The following is a 19769-nucleotide window of genomic DNA, read 5'->3' on the forward strand; positions in this document are numbered from 1 at the left end:
GATTAGATGAACAACCCTAAATGCCTGTGTATTCAGCAGGTCATGTTCAAGGGCTTGCTATTACATTGGCGGGTACGGAGTTGTTGCTGTTGTTGCTGCTGTTGTTGTTGCTGTCATTGATGTTGATGTTGTTTGTTCATTCTTTGGTTGGTTGTTCTTTTTCATTTACAAGTTTGATGTTTCAGCTGTGCATGTTTAATGTATGAAAATAAGATATGATTAAAACAATGAACTTCTTTACACTCATCCGAGTTATGATACTCGCATCCTAACTCGCACAATTTCCATTTAGCCCTCTAAAGAAGATAATGTTTGCATTTCACTAATTATGTTAATGAATACTTTATTAGTCAATCATGACATTACAGCATATGACCAGGGATGTGAGATGAGGCCCATTTCATATTGGATTTCCTCCACGACTGTTGCTCGTCACCAAGTACCTTGCTGAATCATTCAGTCATCCCTATTTCGGTGCAACCATCTTTTTCTTTTTCTTTTTTGAGCAATCTTTTGTCGTTGAAAGTTTTTCTAGACTATGCTCAATTTGTTTACGAGCAAAATAATGTATGTAAATGTATTTCAGAAACACTCCACAAAATAGCAACTTTTTATCATAGAAAGACCACACACACACACACACACACGCACGCATATATATTATATGATATAGATAATATATGATATATATGATATATATATATATATATATATATATATATGTGTGTGTGTATATATATATATATATATATATATATATATATATATAGTATATATAGGCCTAGTTAATGTTAAGTAATTCGTGATCCACGTGTTGGTCAAGATAATTATCAATAATGGAATAGAACTCCAGAAATAGGCATGTATCACGCTGTCAATACCGGCAGTACTGTTTGTTTAAAAAACGCACAAATTTTCGGGCATCCTGCCCTTTGTCAGGTGATTTGATTCTAAGATAACAAATTACAATATACTAGTATATTAGTGAGCTTTAGATTTTAGACGCGCGGGCGTTCAGAGGGGAAAAAACATGATCTGAGCGTGCGCAGAAGCGTGCGTCAACTTGACCCGCGCTACTGCGCACGCTCAGAACATGTTTTTTTCCCTTTGAACGTCCGCGCGTCTAAAATCTAAAGCTCCCTATTATATACTATAAAGACGGGGAGATGCAGTGAGTGAGGAATAGATATACTGTTACGGTAGTTAATGGATATTGTTTGATTGATTGTTAATTGATGTGTCTCGTTTTGTTGGAATTTTAAACCGGTTGAAATATGAATTGCCAAAGTCTATATTATTCATCTTATATAATTCTCATGTTTTATCACATTTGACATATTGTAATTCTATCTGGGGGAATACATATTCTTCCCACTTGCAAAAGTTGATAGTTTTACAAAAGAAGGCTATACGTATCTGCACTGGCTCTACATATCAAGCGCCTACGTCTGAATTATTAAAATCAGTGAAAACTCTGAAGTTAATAGATATAAATAAGATGCAAATTGCCTCGTTGATGCAACGTTATCATTCACAATCTCTCCCTCCGTATTTTATGAATATGTTCATGATTAATGCTGATGTTCACACTCATTATACTAGATCATGTTACCAGATTCACCGATGGTCTTTCTCAAATGATAGGTCCAAATATTCATTACGGTATACTGGACCTGTATTGTGGAATGATTTGAACGTGAACCATGTTTTTAATGTACAATTTAATAATATTTTTAAAAAACAGTATAAAAAGATTCTTCTGAGTTTATACTGAAGTTCTATGTGAAAGTATCGGTTTTAGATTTTGGGTGATATCCTTATGTATTTTGACCATGTTAATTTGTTTGTTTGTTTGTTTCTGTATGTTTTTGCTTGTTTGTTTTCTCAATTCAAATCTGTTTCTATACATTATTAGGTATGCACAGTCTTACAAGCCATTTAAAGGCTTTCTTATGTGCATTCCATTTGACATCATTACAGTTGTGTACTTTGTGCTGATTTGTATAGCATATGAATGTAACAATACTTTGTGTTAACGTTGTTTTGTTTTTTTATATGTCATGTGTTTTTTTTTTTTTATCCTTGTGGAATGATGGAAATAAACGAAATGAAATGAAATGAAATGAAATGTATCTGCCTACCGTCTCTCTTTTCCTATCCTTTCAATCCTGCCAAGCATATAATAGCTATTCATATACCTGCCTATCTATAATTTGCCATGTACATCTACCAGTTATTAGTGTCTGCATATTTCAGTTGTCTGATCGTCTGTTCAGTGTCTTGATGCGCCTCTGTCATTTTATGAGACATATACTACACTTATTCTTCCTTTTTTTTTTTCTCGTCAGCCGATGAAACCCGGAAGTGTCACACGAGAAATTGCACGGGAGCCTCTTTTTTTTTTTTTTTTTTTTTTGGGGGGGGGGGGGGGGCGCTTGTCAGCTGATTAACATGACTAAACAAGGAAGTGGCACCAGAAATATATATATATATATATATATATATATATATATATATACATAACAGAGGAATGCAGGGAATGCATTAATAGCCAATCTTGATTTAATGAATAATCCGAATTTTAGAGGATCCTTCCTCTTCTTCAGGGATGACAGTCATCCCTGTCATCCCTGACAGTCATCCCTGAAGAAGAGGAAGGATCCTCGAAAATTCGGATTATTCATTAAATCAAGATTGGCTATAAATGCATTCCCTGCATTCCTCTGTTGTGACTTTATTATCGCTATTTCTATAGTACTGCCAATACGCGGAACAACTACAATGTTTATATATATATATATATATATATATATATATATATATTATATATATATATATATATATATATATATATATATATAATATATACATATATATATATATACATATATATATATATAATATATATATATATATATATATAATATATATATCTATATATATATGCATATATATATACATAATATATATATAATATATATATATTATATATATAAATATATATATATATATATATATATATATATATACATATATATATATACATATATGTTTTTTTTTTGGGGTGCATCCACCCCCCCCCCCCCTTTATGGAATTCCTGGATCCGCCGCTGGTATATACTATACAATTAATGGTTACAATTTGTTATTCCGAATATTCTTTATCCCGAAGGTTCGTTTATCTGAAACGATGCAATTTTGAAGGGTCGTTCCCCGTACACGCATCTTTGTTTTTGTTGTTATTTTTTTCCCTTTTGAGATTTAAACGAACCTTTAGAAATTGTTTGAGTAACGAATCTTTTTTTTTTTTTTTTCATTTTCGGATTAAAGAACCTTCGGAAAAACGAACCTTATTTAATTTCCGGAACAATGAACCATGATATGAGAATAATGCCACAAAATGCTCGGAATAATGATTTCTATGTTTTGGTACTTTATATAGCAAACATCATGTATATGGACTTTGCGTGTTTCAAAATAATGGACTTTTTTATTTTCGGATAAACGAGCATCACCCATATAGTATACATTTCATATGAATGCTGACAATTATGTGTGTATGCATGCATACATAATATGTATATATGTATGTATGTATGTTCGTATGTTCTGTATGTTGATGTTGTATATTTTGGGTGTTACGCGCGACTCCGGTTTGACATCGTGTGAACATGTTTCCACTATATTGTTTGTAAAATCTCTCAGGCAATAGGTAGCATATGGAGGATTTGCTGTCATTAATGAAGAATCTGTATTTTGCAATGATTTTACCATACGTAAAGGCCGCGTCACACCTTTCCGGGCTTGTTGCGAGTAGGGATTTTCCAGCACGCAGGAGAATTTTCTGCGGGCGGACAAGAATGTTTGCGAGTTTCGCACTTGTGTCTTACCTTCTAGACGCGTGCAACTTACCTTCTACTTGCGTGTATTCCGTATGACCTGCGTGAGGGCTTTGAAGCCGACCCGTTTTCTGTCACGAGCGACTTACGGGTACTGCGAAGCACCTGCGTTGGAGTTGCCTGCGAGGTGCTGCCGGTAAGAGTCTTCTACTGGTATTCTGCTTGTACCTCTGCGGGCAAACCCCCGCGACTAACTCGGAACAAGTTTTGAGTATGCTCATGCAAGGCCTTGTCATACCGTATCTGGGGAAATTTTGCGGCTTGACTTGCGCGGGGGAAACAAAATTAATTTTCTATCTCGCCAGTAATAATTGCCCGGATCGAGGTGCGCACGTAAGTCCGATTTACCCGCAACCAATTTTTGAGCATGACCAAAACTTTTTCAGGGTGAGTCGCGGGGACTGCGTGCAGAGGTCTACGGAGAACGCCAAGAGGAGGCCCTTAAGGCCGTGTCACACCTTTCCGGGCAAGCCTTGCGTGAGACTTACGAAGAACAATTTTTACTACCCGGAGGTCCCCGGAAGCGTGTTTTTTTAGACGGCACAGATTGGGGATCCTAACCCTAACACTAACCCTATATATATATATATATATATATATATATATATAATATATATATCTATATATATATATACATATATATATACATAATATATATATAATATATATATATATTATATATATATATATATATATATATATATATATACATATATATATATACATATATGTTTTTTTTTTTGGGTGCATCCACCCCCCCCCCTTTATGGAATTCCTGGATCCGCCGCTGGTATATACTATACAATTAATGGTTACAATTTGTTATTCCGAATATTCTTTATCCCGAAGGTTCGTTTATCTGAAACGATGCAATTTTGAAGGGTCGTTCACCGTACACGCATCTTTGTTTTTGTTGTTATTTTTTTTCCCTTTTGAGATTTAAACGAACCTTTAGAAATTGTTTGAGTAACGAATCTTTTTTTTTTTTCATTTTCGGATTAAAGAACCTTCGGAAAAACGAACCTTATTTAATTTCCGGAACAATGAACCATGATATGAGAATAATGCCACAAAATGCTCGGAATAATGATTTCTATGTTTTGGTACTTTATATAGCAAACATCATGTATATGGACTTTGCGTGTTTCAAAATAATGGACTTTTTTATTTTCGGATAAACGAGCATCACCCATATAGTATACATTTCATATGAATGCTGACAATTATGTGTGTATGCATGCATACATAATATGTATATATGTATGTATGTATGTTCGTATGTTCTGTATGTTGATGTTGTATATTTTGGGTGTTACGCGCGACTCCGGTTTGACATCGTGTGAACATGTTTCCACTATATTGTTTGTAAAATCTCTCAGGCAATAGGTAGCATATGGAGGATTTGCTGTCATTAATGAAGAATCTGTATTTTGCGATGATTTTACCATACGTAAAGGCCGCGTCACACCTTTCCGGGCTTGTTGCGAGTAGGGATTTTCCAGCACGCAGGAGAATTTTCTGCGGGCGGACAAGAATGTTTGCGAGTTTCGCACTTGTGTCTTACCTTCTAGACGCGTGCAACTTACCTTCTACTTGCGTGTATTCCGTATGACCTGCGTGAGGGCTTTGAAGCCGACCCGTTTTCTGTCACGAGCGACTTACGGGTACTGCGAAGCACCTGCGTTGGAGTTGCCTGCGAGGTGCTGCCGGTAAGAGTCTTCTACTGGTATTCTGCTTGTACCTCTGCGGGCAAACCCCCGCGACTAACTCGGAACAAGTTTTGAGCATGCTCATGCAAGGCCTTGTCATACCGTATCTGGGGAAATTTTGCGGCTTGACTTGCGCGGGGGAAACAAAATTAATTTTCTATCTCGCCAGTAATAATTGCCCGGATCGAGGTGCGCACGTAAGTCCGATTTACCCGCAACCAATTTTTGAGCATGACCAAAACTTTTTCAGGGTGAGTCGCGGGGACTGCGTGCAGAGGTCTACGGAGAACGCCAAGAGGAGGCCCTTAAGGCCGTGTCACACCTTTCCGGGCAAGCCTTGCGTGAGACTTACGAAGAACAATTTTTACTACCCGGAGGTCCCCGGAAGCGTGTTTTTTTAGACGGCACAGATTGGGGATCCTAACCCTAACACTAACCCTAGCCATCAAACCCTAACTCTAACCCTAACCCTAACCCTAACCCAAAACGTAACCCTAACCCTAACCCTAACCCTAAACCCTAACCCTAACCCAACGTGTTTCCCATAGGTTCAACACGTGCCATGCCCCAATCTGTGACGTCTAAAAAAAAAAAAAAAAAACGCTCCCCGGAATGAGTCGCATATGACAGTACCTAGCACGTTTCTCACCCGTAGTCACCCGGAGGTGTGCACGCAAATCTTTTTACCCGCAACCATGTTTAGACCCTGTCACAACTTTCCGGGCAAGCTATGCAGGCTTGTTGCGTGTAGGGATTTTCCAGCATACCGGAAATTTCTGAGGGCGAACAAGGATCTGGGCGAGTCAGTGCATGTGTCTTACTTGCTGGGCGCGTTCTACTTAAATTCTGCTTGCGGGTATACTGTGTGACCTTTGTACCAGTCGCGTGGGGGCTGACAACTCAGTGAAGGAATTCCTCTGAAGGAATGGCGGAAGTCCCACGGAATGTCATTATCTTGGCTGCATACGGGGACTGCGAAGTACCTGCGTGGGATTTGCCTGGGAAGTGCTGCCGCTAAGGGCCTCCTACTGGTGTTCTGCGTGGACCTCTCCGGGCATCCCCGCGACTCACCCGCAAAAAGTTTTGGTCATGCTCAAAACTTGGCTGCGGTTAAATCGGACGTGCGTGAGCACCTCCGGGCAACTACAGGCGAGATACGCGCTAGGTACTGTCAGGTGCGGACCAACTGCGGAAAGCTCCGGGTAGCAAATTTGTTTCCCCGCAAGTCAAGCCGCAAAACTTCCCCAGATACGGTATGACAAGGCCTTGAGCATGCTCAAAACTTGTTCCGAGTGAGTCGCGGGGGTTCGCTCGCAGAGGTACACGCAGAACACCAGAAGGAGACCCTTACCGGCAGCACCTCGCAGGCAACTCCAACGCAGGTACTTCTTAGTACCCATAAGTCGCTCGTAACAGAAAACGGATCGGTTTCAAAGCTCTCATGCAGGTCACACGGAATGCACGCAAGTAGAAGCTAAGTAGCACGCGTCTAGTAATTAAGAAACAAGTGCGAAAATTGCAAACATTCTTGTTCGCCCGCGGAATTCTTCTACGTGCTGGAAACTACCTCCTCGCCACAAGCTCGCGTAGGTTGCCCGGAATGGTGTGACACGGCCTTAAAGGCCGTGTCACACCTTTCCGGGCAAGCCTTGCGTGCGACTTGCAGAGAACAATTTTGACTACCCGGAGGTACACGTAGATGATCCGCACATGACAGTACCTAGCATGTATCTCAACCGTAGTCGCCCGGAGGTGCGCACGCATATTTCTTTACCCGCAACCGTGTTTAGGCCCTGTCACACCTTTCCGGCAAGCTACTCGGGCTTGTTACGTGTAAGGATTTTCCAGCATACCGGACATTCCTGAGGGCGGAAAAGGATTTGAGCGAGTCAGCGCATGTGTCTTGCTTGCTGGACGCGTTCTATATACAATGTAGTTAAATTATACTTGCGAGTATACTGTGTGATCTTTTTACCTCTGATGGAATGGCTGAAATCCCACAGAATTTCATTATCTTGGCCGCATACGGGACTGCGAAATACCTGCGTGGGATTTGCCTGGGAAGTGCTGCCGCTAAGGGCCTCCTACTGGCGTTCTGCGTGGACCTCTTCGGGCATTCCCGCGACTCACCCGGAAAAAGTTTTGGTCATGCTCAAAACTTTGCTGCGGTTAAATCGGACGTGCGTGAGCACCTCCGGGCAACTACGCGCTAGATACTGTCAGGTGCGGACCAACTGCCGAGAGCTCCTGGGAGTAAATTTGTTTCCCCGCAAGTCAAACCGCAACCCCCCCCCCCACCCCCCCCCCCCCCCCTCTGGTACGGTATGACAAGGCATGAATGAAAATTGCAAACATTCTTGTTCGCCCGCTAAAAATCTTCTACGTGCAGGAAACTACCTCCTCGCCACAAGCTCGCGTAGCTTGCCCAGAATGGTGTGACACGGCCTTTAGCGGCAACACCTCGTCGGCAACCCCCTCGCAGGTACTTCGCAGTCCCCGTATGCGGCCAAGATATGACATTCTGTGGGACTTCTGCCATTCCTTCAGAGGAATTTCTTCACTGAGTTGTCAACCCCCACGCGCCTGGCACGCAGGTCACACATAATACCCGCAAGCAGAACTTAAGTAGAACGCGTCCAGCAAGTAAGACACACACAAAACTCGACCAATATTATTCCTTGTCCGCTCTTAGAAATTGTACGGTATGCTGGAAAATCCCCACACGCAACAAGCCCGCCTAGCTTGCCTGGAAAGGTGTGACAGGGCCTAAATATGGTTGCGGGTTGCGTGCACACCTCCAGATCCGGGCGACTACGGGTGAGATAAGTGCTAGGTACTGTCATGTGTGGGCCATCTGCGGGGACCTCCGGGTATAGTAAAATGTACATTGTTCTTCGCAAGTCTCACGTATAACAGTTGATAGGGCTTGCCCGGAAAGGTGTGACACGGCCTTAAAGGACAAGTTCACCTTCATAAACATAAGGATTGAGAGAATGTAGCAATATTAGTAGAACACATCATTGAAAGTTTGAGGAAAATCAGACAATCCGTTCAAAAGTTATGAATTTTTGAAGTTTTTGTGCAGTACCCGCTGGATGAGAAGACTACTGCAGTGTATGAATAACTTAGATGTCACATGCGTACAACAATATAAGGAAAATATAAAGAGAATTTCACAAAATTCCATCTTTTGAAAAAAGTACACATTCCCCTGACTCGTTACCGATAAATGTTATGGGTAATATTATTCCCCCTGCCTTTAGAAAGAGGCAAGTCAATTGCTCTTTTATTATGCGAAAAAAGTGAAAATATGTTGAATTTTCTTTTATATTTTCTTTATACTGTTGTACGCATATGACTTACAAGCTGTAGTAGTCTCCTCATCCAGCGGTTCCAACACAAAAAATTTAAAAAATTCATAACTTTTGCATCGATTGTCCAATTTTCCTCAAACTTTCACTGATGTGTTCTACTAATATTGTTGCATTTTCTCAATCCTTATGTTTATGAAGGTGAACTTGTCCTTTAAATAATTTAAGGCCGTGTCACACCTTTCCGGGTAGAGTACGCCTTTTGTAAGCCTTTAAATAATTGTAACACATCTTCGGGAAGCTGTGTAAAAATCCATAAGGATAAGATGTACAAAAACTCCTAAATGAATATGCCAGGATGGTTTTGAAAAAAAGATTATCATACATCTCAAACTTCCTTGTCACTAACGCTGAATGATACTTGGAATCAGTTGAGCAACGTGAAAATTCAATATCAATAGTGTGTTCTTGTTTTTAAAACACAAAATCATCTAATACCGACATATTTAGAATCACTGATGGAAACGCACTGTAAATTACAGGATACGTAATTCTTCGATATGCCCCTTCAACTTCCCCGTCAGAATATAAAAGAAATTCTTTTTATAAGACATGTCGGAGCTATAACCTCTTTAATGCACTCCTTGTAAATGTTCAAACATGTACATCCCTTTATTGACGTAAAAAACGGTGCACAGATTTATATGATTTCACAATAACTACATGTATAGCACTTTTCAAATCATATCTTATGCCGATGTTAAAGGGATCGTATAGTTTTGGTTGAGACCTAATTTCAGGTTTCTAACATTTTTTGGTGAGATAATGAGAAACCTCTTATGAAATATGAAAGAGCATGTAATTCCATGAGGAATTCAACGTTTATTTGATGAAAATTGGTTTTGAAATGGCTGAGATATCCAAACAGAGCGATTAGAATAAAGTGTGGGACCCACATTTTTTTTTACGATCTCTTTGTTTTACTTTGTTTTTGGATGTTTCAGTCATTCCAAATCCGATTTTCATCAAATAAACTTTGAATTCCTCTAGAATGGTATGCTCTGTACTATTTAATAAGTGTTTTCTTGGTATATCTCGCAAAAAGTTAAAAGCCCAATTCTCATCTCCACCAATACTGTACCATTCCTTTAACTAGTAACTACTGTCGTAATTCATTATCAAGTCCTCATCTCTGACGATCTATGCCCTCAGTGTTGTCCTTATTCTATGTTATTATACTACCAAAGTATATTGTATATACATTATGTGATATTATTTGTTTTTCATTCTATTATTGTCCAGACTTTTATAGATGTAGGGGTTATGGGGAGATAGTATACAGTTAATAGATGAATGAAATTGATTCGATATAGCTATCAGATAGGTACAATGAAAAAAAAAAATGTGATTTTTGGAAGGAAGATGGACAAACTGAATATACAAATACGACGATAAAATAAATAGAGAATATATATATTGATTTGTAATAGATTGTAAAGAGATAAATATTAATATATAGAGACATGATTATACAGAATATAGAGCCTACCATGAGACAGACAGAAAAATATGAAGGTATACTATACATGTTCGGCAAGAAAGAAAGAACACAAAAAGACATAATGCTGACGGACAATCGGAAAGATAAACATAATAGTCCCGCAGAAGGCCAAGCCGGATCATGAAGATAATACAACTATTATCATTTTCTGCATGGTTTGAAACGTATTCTATTATTGCATCCTTTATCTAGAAATAGGCACGTAGTCTATAGAGAAGAGCCGTTGGTCACGCTTAAGATCATTTATCCTACATAATACCAATCGTCTATTTTACATTTGTTTAAGCATTAACAAAAAGAAATTAATAACCACGCATGATGAATTTTGTTTGCTTTTCATTGTTTAATAAAAGTGATTAATTCAACTTGAACGGCATCGTAACATTTTTTCTTTTTTTAGATAAACCGTCTACCGTTACGTTTTAATAAGAAAAAAACAACAACAGTTTTTTAACATGTGATTATACTTCCTACAAGGTTTTATGAATAAAACTGGATAGTATATGAGTTATTTTACAAGATGTTAATTCCATCGCTACCAAAATTGGGAAGGTACTGTTTGTTTTTTTCGATTAAATTTTTTCCATTAAAACTGAATTTTAGTGAAAATCTAATGCAATGGATGTCTACTTGCATGCATTTCACAATAACTTTCTTGACGGGTTTTATTATCAAAGGATTTGCTTTTGAAATCTTTCTTTATTTCACCTTGTTATAGTTTAAGAATGAGTATGCAGTTGTTCACTATAGGCCTATAGCCCCTATTCCCTCCTTAACGAAGTCTTCTCGGGGTCGATTGGAGTATTATGCTATTTATTTTAGATAGAAGTCATGCAGTGGGTTATGCACGCATAATTAGGAATAGCTTCGGCGTTGTAATTAGGCCTACTTCACTCCGTCAGCATTTTGGTGTTTGTTGTTTTGTTGGTGCAGGAGTGCACATCCGCATGCTGGCGACAATCATGTGGAATGTAGCAATAACTTGAGCAAAACTAACATAATTAAGATTGGACGATGTTTCTTGATGGTCACGAGATCCATGTCAAAGTTTCTTACAAAAAACAACATTTTTTTTCTTGAAAGTTGCGTTTGCGTTTTGGGTTTGTTTGTTGTTTTCTTGTTGTTGTTGTCGTTTGTTTGTTTGTTTGTTTGTTTGTTTGTGTTTTTAATCTAGGCTGTGTTCGATGTTTTCTATGCCTGAATATCGGTCGATGGTTACAACGGTGTCGGGTGTTCACATAAGTCCCTAGCTTCGTTTTCTGAAGATCATCATTATTAGTGACATCAAAGATAGTGTATAGGACCTATCATAGGATCTTTGGTGACATTGACTGCTTAATAAGTGTTTTCCAGTAGTGTTTTGATAACAGAAACGAACCCCAGTATCTCAACTAATCTTTAATCGCACAGAGGGTCAAGCAGGCCAAGATGACAGGCTAAACTTTATAGTGTTGACAAGTTTAAGTATTTGTATAGACCTAAAAACAAAACAAAAACAAAACAGCGTCATCATAGGTATTCGTTCTTGTAATAAGGCCAGAGTTATATATTCACACCTACTTCATATAATCATATAATCTGCAGGAGGGCGGATTTTTACCTGACACCTGCTTCCGGTACAGAGGCAGGTGATAATTGGCCCCCTAAACCTATCCACCTATATTTCCTCTGATTATTTGGTGTTTAGGCCTACACTATACTATTTAAAATATAGGTGCCTGGATAAAAGTCAGTTACGGTAATGAATAAGATATTGTGTAGGTTTTGTTAATTTAAGTTTTTAAAGAAATAAATAAATGTAGGCCTACAATCTGTTTTGAAGTAAATTGCCCACCTGGCAGAGCTCCAATAAAATCAAGATAACAACACTACGCAGGTCTACTCCAATAGAGCTTGAGGAGTTGGCGGAGGAGAGAGGGTTTTCTACGGTGTATACTAGCTCGTTAGATTTATGCGGTTCGCTGATGTATGATGATTTGCATTGCTCCGTATTGTAAGCAACGAAAGAATCGAATAGGTGGAGCAGTAACATGGCGTTATACTCCCATCAATGAGAAACCGTGATGTGACCAGGCTTGTTCGAAGGCGGATATCGCCGAAGTCCGACGAGTATGGCAGCCCAGCGAAAGAAGATCGAATGCGACATCAGTATCGACGATCCTGTGAGCTCGGCGACGTCGGACAGCGAACTAGGTGACGAAGATTTTGACTTGGAATTCAACGGACATCTGACGTTGCAGAGCCCCACGGATGAGGATTGTACTGACGGAACACTGATCGGGGTGCGCTCGGGTATAGGTAAGCCAGCTCTCCGTTGTATGTGCAAGCAAGTCGGGTGTGAATGATACACACCCAGCCACGGTACTGCGGAACGAGCTCCTCCATTCTGTTTGTCATACATAAATAGGTAGCTAGCCTTCGTCATCTTGTCAAAATATTATTCTAGTATGAGTCACACACGCCTCCTATATAGGCCTGTGTAGTGTTAACGTTGCACGTGGCCTATCAAAATATACAATGCACTGTAATCCATCGTCTGTTGTACCAGGTACATTATGTCACCTCATCTCATTTCAGGGCAAAAAAAAAAAGTAGCGTGCATAGATCTAGCCATAGCCATGATTTTGAAAAGGGCAACATGAATTATTTGCATCATGGATGCACTTTTCCTTCTATTTCTATTATTATCTTTTTACGTCAACCTCTGCTGGGAGGAACAGCATCATTTTAGTGTTATACTGTAGATGCACAGATATGTACTCGCCAGTTCCCCCACTTTTTAAATAAATGACAGCGAACGTTTTGAATGACAGAATCACATAGAAACAAATAAGTAGATAAAATTGTATTGTGCATTGGAAAAAAAAACAACAACTGCTGCCCCCACTCAGTATGCGTTTCATAGAATGCAGTAGCTAGTACGTAGTGTGCAAGGCATTCAATGTAAAGAATGTAGATTTGTCAGTTTGTTTTGTTATGTTTTGTTATCATGATAAACTGGTTACAAACTACTGTGAATATTTTGTACATCGGTTTCCATAGCTACCATGAATGGATGTGGAATTCCCTTTTTTAATTACCGGTACCTTTTAAATGTCCCCCAAGTCTAATGACACATTGTGTCACTGCTTTACTTCTTCATACTTTACCCAGAAATAATCATTTCTTAATAAGCATTATGTGTGTGTGTTTTGTGTATGTGTTTGTGTGAGTGTGTGTGTGTGTGTGCTTGTGTGATATCAATCAACTTTATCAAAACACGGGTATTCAAAATGAGGTAACTTTCCCTCTTATTTTATTTATTTATTTATTTGCTTTCTGAGATTAAGATTTCTGCCATTCATATTAAGAATCACAAATTGAATTGTGCCCTTAAAATTTGAGGTGGTTTCCCCACATGTCACTGGTTCCTCCTTACATGAAACTTGTTAGATTTTCTCTTCTCCTTAAATTCCATGGTAACAGTGCAAAGGAAGAACCAATCAGCCAGTCTTCCATTAAAGAATAGTACCATATCAGATCTGAAACTAAAAGTAGTAGCCTATATTGTGGAATATATCTCCTCATGAAGTAGACCAGCCAATTTTGCACTCTGCTGAAAGAAGCTTTTTCACCATTGCTTTTTTTTTCTTGATGAGAAAAAACAACATTTGTTGATAATATTGGTTGATATGTGTAAACATCAAGAAGAAAGCAGGGTGTCTAAACTTTTAATATTGAAAGTGCTACAAGAACATTTCTGTTTTGAGTGTGATACAAGACATTTTAAGGCAAACAAAACATGCATGCATGATGAGTGTAGTATACTGGGGTATTCCATCAATACCAGGATGCCATGCCTGCATTCCAGCATGTATTGCCTGTGTGCACACTTAAAATCACAGTCCTGATGGACATGGTCACACTATATACTTTACATAATATGCATACACTGTACATGTGACGAGTAGCAACAGAGTTCCAAGGTGATTTGTTGATGTACTTGATAACCAAGGGCCAAGGCTACACCTGGGTTGGTTGCTGTTGTTGACCAGTATCAACTGTACATTAAATATGGTTTAACTGGCCTTGCTTTCAGGATCCAAGCCATTTTACATAATTTATCTTTAAAATCTCTCATTTCATTTTATTTGAGTTTTTCTTCTTTTTTGTTGTTGACAACTTTGAATTGGTCTTCTTTACACCAGCTACAACCATAATGGCAATTGGATACTATTCCAGCAGATTGAATGCAGCACATACCACATAATGCAATGGTGATCAAAGTGCTGGAAATAACATTCAATTTAATTGTAATGTGCACTTTTAGTGCAGGTTTATCTCTAGAAATGATACTCAAGCCAGGATTCATGCCATTATGTTACAATTATTGTTTATCATTTCATTTCATTTGTTGTTGTTTTTTTTGACAACTTTGAATGAATCTCCTTTACACCAGCTCCTACTATAACGGCAATCAGTTGTTGTTTTTAAACAAATCGAATTAAGCACATACCATATCATGCCATAGTGCTCAAAGTGATACAAACAACTCATATCCCCCCCCCATATCCAAAGCATGGCCGACAATTTCATGAGTATCTACATGGAGAAATTCACTTTCGTTCTTGAGGAAGTGCTCTCGTTGTCTAAAGTAGAGCTACCATGGATACATTTTCCTTTCGAAAATGAATTTAATGATATTGCAATATTGTTACAGAATTCCTACAGATGTATCATTTGACTATTTTCTCCCAAGTAGTATTGCTAAGTTTGCCCACATTTTGTATATATTTGTAAAAATGGAAACAAACATGCAATCAAACAAAACCCAATGCAAAAAAAAAATCAATACAAACAGTACACACAAAAAAACAACAACAACAAAAACCAAGCAGCAGCGTACAAAAGTATTTCTGTGCAAAACTCACCAATAGCCACAGCTCATGGTGTACTGCATAGCAAGACATTTTTGTGTCATGAAATTTTCACCATTTGGAGCCGACACCTGTTTTTTCGGCATGGAATTTTCACAAATTGCCACTTGCATTCAATGTAATAGTGTAGACAAGAATTTTCACATGAATTTTAATTCTGAGAATCTTGGCTCTTGTGAAATTTGCAAAATCAAAAGACAGTCATGCCAAAGTTTATTGTAATGTTAATAGTTAGCTCAGGGAGGTGGTCCATCTCCCTGGTTACCTAGAGTTGAATGTCAAGGACATTTCATTCAGAATGGAGAACATAGAGTATAAATTCTGAATGTTTTGATAACTCTTTAACATAACATATTATATGAGTAAGAAATCTCTGCATAATTTGTGGTCAAAGCCCATCTCTGTAGCTCTTGACATTCATTTGCCAAGGAAATGCTTTGTTTTAGGACGATGCCGTTTACTGCAGGTCTTTGCCACCAAATTCTGTAGCGCTATATTTGTGATAGAATTTCTGCTTATCAATTTGGACCTTCCAACATTCTTGAGCATTTCTCTCTACCAGTGCATGTACTACTTAAATGTAGATATTTTTTGTTCTTTTTTTGTTAATAACTCAGTAAATGACATCCATGATCTACAGTCTGTTTCTAATGTCATTGAACTCAGGTCTTGCCGCAGCTAGGAAGGGTGGATTCAATAATACTTAGCATGCTTCTGAACATAAGGGAGGAACCATGGCGTAGTATGTTCCTCTGGCTCGACTTTACCTTTGATAGTGTACGTATGCATGCACCTACGGGAGTCATGGCAAATGCACTGTAACTAATGGTTTCCTGGAAAAAAAAAAAGAAGTTCAATTTAGTAACATGATGAATTAATAACTAGCTAGTTGTGTGTAAACAAATATCAGCTCCGATCCTCTCTCTGTGGTGTTTTGTGTGAGCTATGTCTGGTAGGCAATATATGCTTTGAAATGGGATGAAGCCTCGACTGCAGGGCCCCCCCCCCCCCCCCCCCACTAATTAATCAGGTCGGATGACAATCTGCGTCAAGGATCCATTACTTTCTAGGTACAGGGTATTAGTATGCCTCCACCAGTGATATTGGGCCAATCTCTGTATTTATGCACCAAAAGCCATGAGGCCATGTTTTCAGCTATAGTAGGGCCTACATGGCTTGGTGCTATTAAACCCTTTCCTGTGATGGCTGGTTCGGCCATTAAAATCCTTGAATTTGACATTTCAGTGGCCAAAAAAGAAGTGTAGTGGCTGGAAATAATAGAAAATATTTAAAAATTATCTTTAATCTTAGCTGCCCACTTGGGCCACCAAAAGAAAAATTTGGTGGCCTGACATAAATTTTTAAGTGGCCCCAGGCCACCGCTAATGTTGAGCTCTGGTATAATGGCTGCGCTTTGTCTTTTATAAACAAAGATTGCTGTTTTTTGTTTTTGAATCAAGGGGATCACAGTGTAAAGCCACAAACTACAGATTTAATACTGAGAAGAGTTTTCAGAATTTGAACTGTTCCTTTTGATACCATGACTCAGTCATAGAGTGTGATATGCTTTTAGTGTATGACCCATACTATAGTGATGGACCCTTGTTGAAAGCCTGGACATGCATTGCCACAAATTGACAAAGCTACTCTGCTCATATATTGCATTCAAAGGAAGGGGAGGGGGTATTCGTAGTGCACTTCTATGAAAGGTATGAGATGTGCAGTGGAGGAATGAAATATGTTTCCCACACAAGTCATGACACTTCACGGTAAAAACGATTCCTGTTTCTAACTTAGCCTTAAATTTTCCTAGCAGCTTCGTGGGACATGTGCTCCTAATGCGAAATGTAGACCTGCTTTTTGGTGTGAGGGAAAAGAAATGACTACCACTTCACTGTGGTTATTCCATTTGTGCAAGGTACAGGGTCTCTGAAATGTAGACTACAAACTGTAGGTAGCCATGGCTGAACCAGCTTCCACCTCCCTGGCTGAACGTAGGGCATTCACATTGTCATGTCTGTGCCTCAATCCAATGTGTTCACCAGGTGTATGCTTATTGACTGGAAAATCACCTTCAGATGCCCATGGTGAAAAAGACTTTGCCTTTTGGCTACGGTTGGACTAGACCTCTCTCACGGCATTGCCGATGATCTCAGTCACTGTAAATAAAGACTGTGAGTAAAGACTATAGATGGATTTTATTTCAAGTGCTAAGTATATATGTGTGTATGTGTGTATGTGTGTATGTGTGTGTGTGTTTGTGTGTTTTCTCTTTTTTTTGGGGGGGGGGGAGGGGGAGGTGGTAGTCTCAAATGAAGAAATTAACTAAAACATGAAATTATAAATTGACAGATTAACAAGAATAGTTGTGCTAACATACAGGTTTTCCAGCAACAGCTACATTGTACAATGTGCACACTAGATTTCAGGTGTTGAAATAAGTAAATTTAAAGTAGAAACAGGTGCATTGAACCAAATTGTTAAATTGAGCGATAGCTAATTGTAATAATGATAGTTCACAATATTTATAAGCAATAATAGTACGTTCAGAGGGGAAAATATCCATGATGTAATATCTTAAATTGTTAAACTATGCTAACTCCAGCCTTTTGCCTCAGTAAAATGAGCTATAATAGACACTATCATAAAGACATGCCACATAGTACTTGCATTACATGGAATGTGTACAATGTGTACTAGAATGGCAATTTGTGTAAAAATTAGATAATAGATTAATCTAGAGAGTTTTTCACAGCATGTATTTCTTTCTGCTCCTTTTGTATTCTCTGTAAATATATGTACCTGTATACTATATTTACATATTTAGTACAGAAGTGATCATTCAGTATCACTTGATGTAAGCAATCATATGAAACAAAGTTGAAAGTGTAAAAAATGTACCGGTAGGCTGACCGAGAAAAATAAAGGTTCAAGATGGCTGTGCATGGCTGTATGAATATCACTTTATCATCCCAAGGGGATATATTCATACCTCCTTGATCATCTTACTTTGTAACATCAGCCTCCTTCATCCCCCCCCCCCCCCCCCCCCCCCCCCCCCCCCATTGAAAGCAAAAATATACATACAGTTCTATGCAGGCTGGATTACAGTCTTGGTGATAGTACAGTGCAGTCATTTTTGCAAAATGCTGTATACATACGTGCCTACTGGTACACATTTACTTTTTGTGCTTTGTGAGTCGTCAATTGATACTTAACGACATCTTCAGGAGTGTAGATGATTTCATAGAGAACCACAGCCCTGGAATGAAAAATTCATACCCCCACCAACCCCCCCCCCCCCCCCCCCCAAAAAAAAGAATAAACTTAAAAGATTTACTGTCACTGTATACAGGTGTATACAGTTCACATTTCACTCCTTGATAGGTGAATATGGGCAGGCACGTGTTGTTAATTGCACCGTACATGATCAATTGACTGGCAAAATTCAGGAAGAAGAAGCCGTCACAAGACGTATGGTGAATAAAGTAATTAAATGTGTGTGTGCCTCTTTGTAGCATCTCGCATTTCTGTGACCTTCGCCTTCCATCTCTGAGCTGAATACAAAACACACAGGCCCGTATTCTGCTAAAAACTTAGACCCGAGTTTAAACCCACGCTTGGGTCTAAAGTGGGTTTTTTGGGTTTAAACCTGGGTTTAAACCACCAGTTTAGACCCAGGTTTAAACCAAGGTTTAATTTGTATTCTACTAAGTCCAGCTGTGGTCTAAATTGGGTTTAAATTAAACCTACCCAGGAGGAGGTTTATTTCGAGTTTAAATCGAGTCTAACGATGACTGGTAAGGATACCAGCACACAGATCAATGCCAATGGCACAAAACGAGTGGCTGCCTGGATACGTACAGCAGCTAGCTTGCCGGCCACACGCGTGTACACAGATACGCCTAACTACGTACTAGATCTACTTGTACACTTAGAAGAGACTCGAGATCTAAATGTTAGAAATACTACTACATTTGTACTACCTAGTATTACATAGATACGTTAGTCTAAACTTTACGATGAAAATAATCTGAAGACTAGACCAAGAACTCAACGTAGGACTAGAGGGTAGAGCCTGCAGATGAGGTCGATTTGGCATAGATACTTCTAGTAGACTAGATCGAAAACCTAGATTGTAGGACTAACGTTAGGACTAGGAGTGGGGCCCTACTAACGTTATTAGAACCTATTCGAATAGCTATTAAACGCTAGAGTACATTATTGTAACGTAAGGACTATAACGTTAGATCTAGTAAAAGTTAGGTTAGTGTGGTACGGTAGGTAAAATCTAACGTTACTTCTAATATCGAGACAGGGTTGATAGTAGATCTACTTCTAAATTTTAGAATGGTTTCCATTTTTATTAACTG

At 38.7% G+C, this 19769-nt stretch overlaps 1 protein-coding gene across 1 annotated transcript in view; it reads left to right on the forward strand.

Moving 5' to 3' along the window:
- Positions 1-12591: 12591 nt before the first annotated feature.
- The window catches only part of LOC139713952 (sorting nexin-21-like), a 28592-nt gene continuing 21414 nt past the window's right edge, over positions 12592-19769 (forward strand). The window contains exon 1 of the mRNA XM_071625672.1: positions 12592-12778. Coding sequence (XP_071481773.1) covers positions 12592-12778 — 187 coding nt within the window. The remainder of the gene's footprint in view (positions 12779-19769) is intronic.

This window comes from Diadema antillarum, unplaced genomic scaffold (genome assembly GCF_040938485.1).
Source record: "Diadema antillarum isolate AM-2024a unplaced genomic scaffold, OU_Dant_1.0 seq00002108_RagTag, whole genome shotgun sequence".
Classification (NCBI taxonomy): domain Eukaryota; kingdom Metazoa; phylum Echinodermata; class Echinoidea; order Diadematoida; family Diadematidae; genus Diadema; species Diadema antillarum.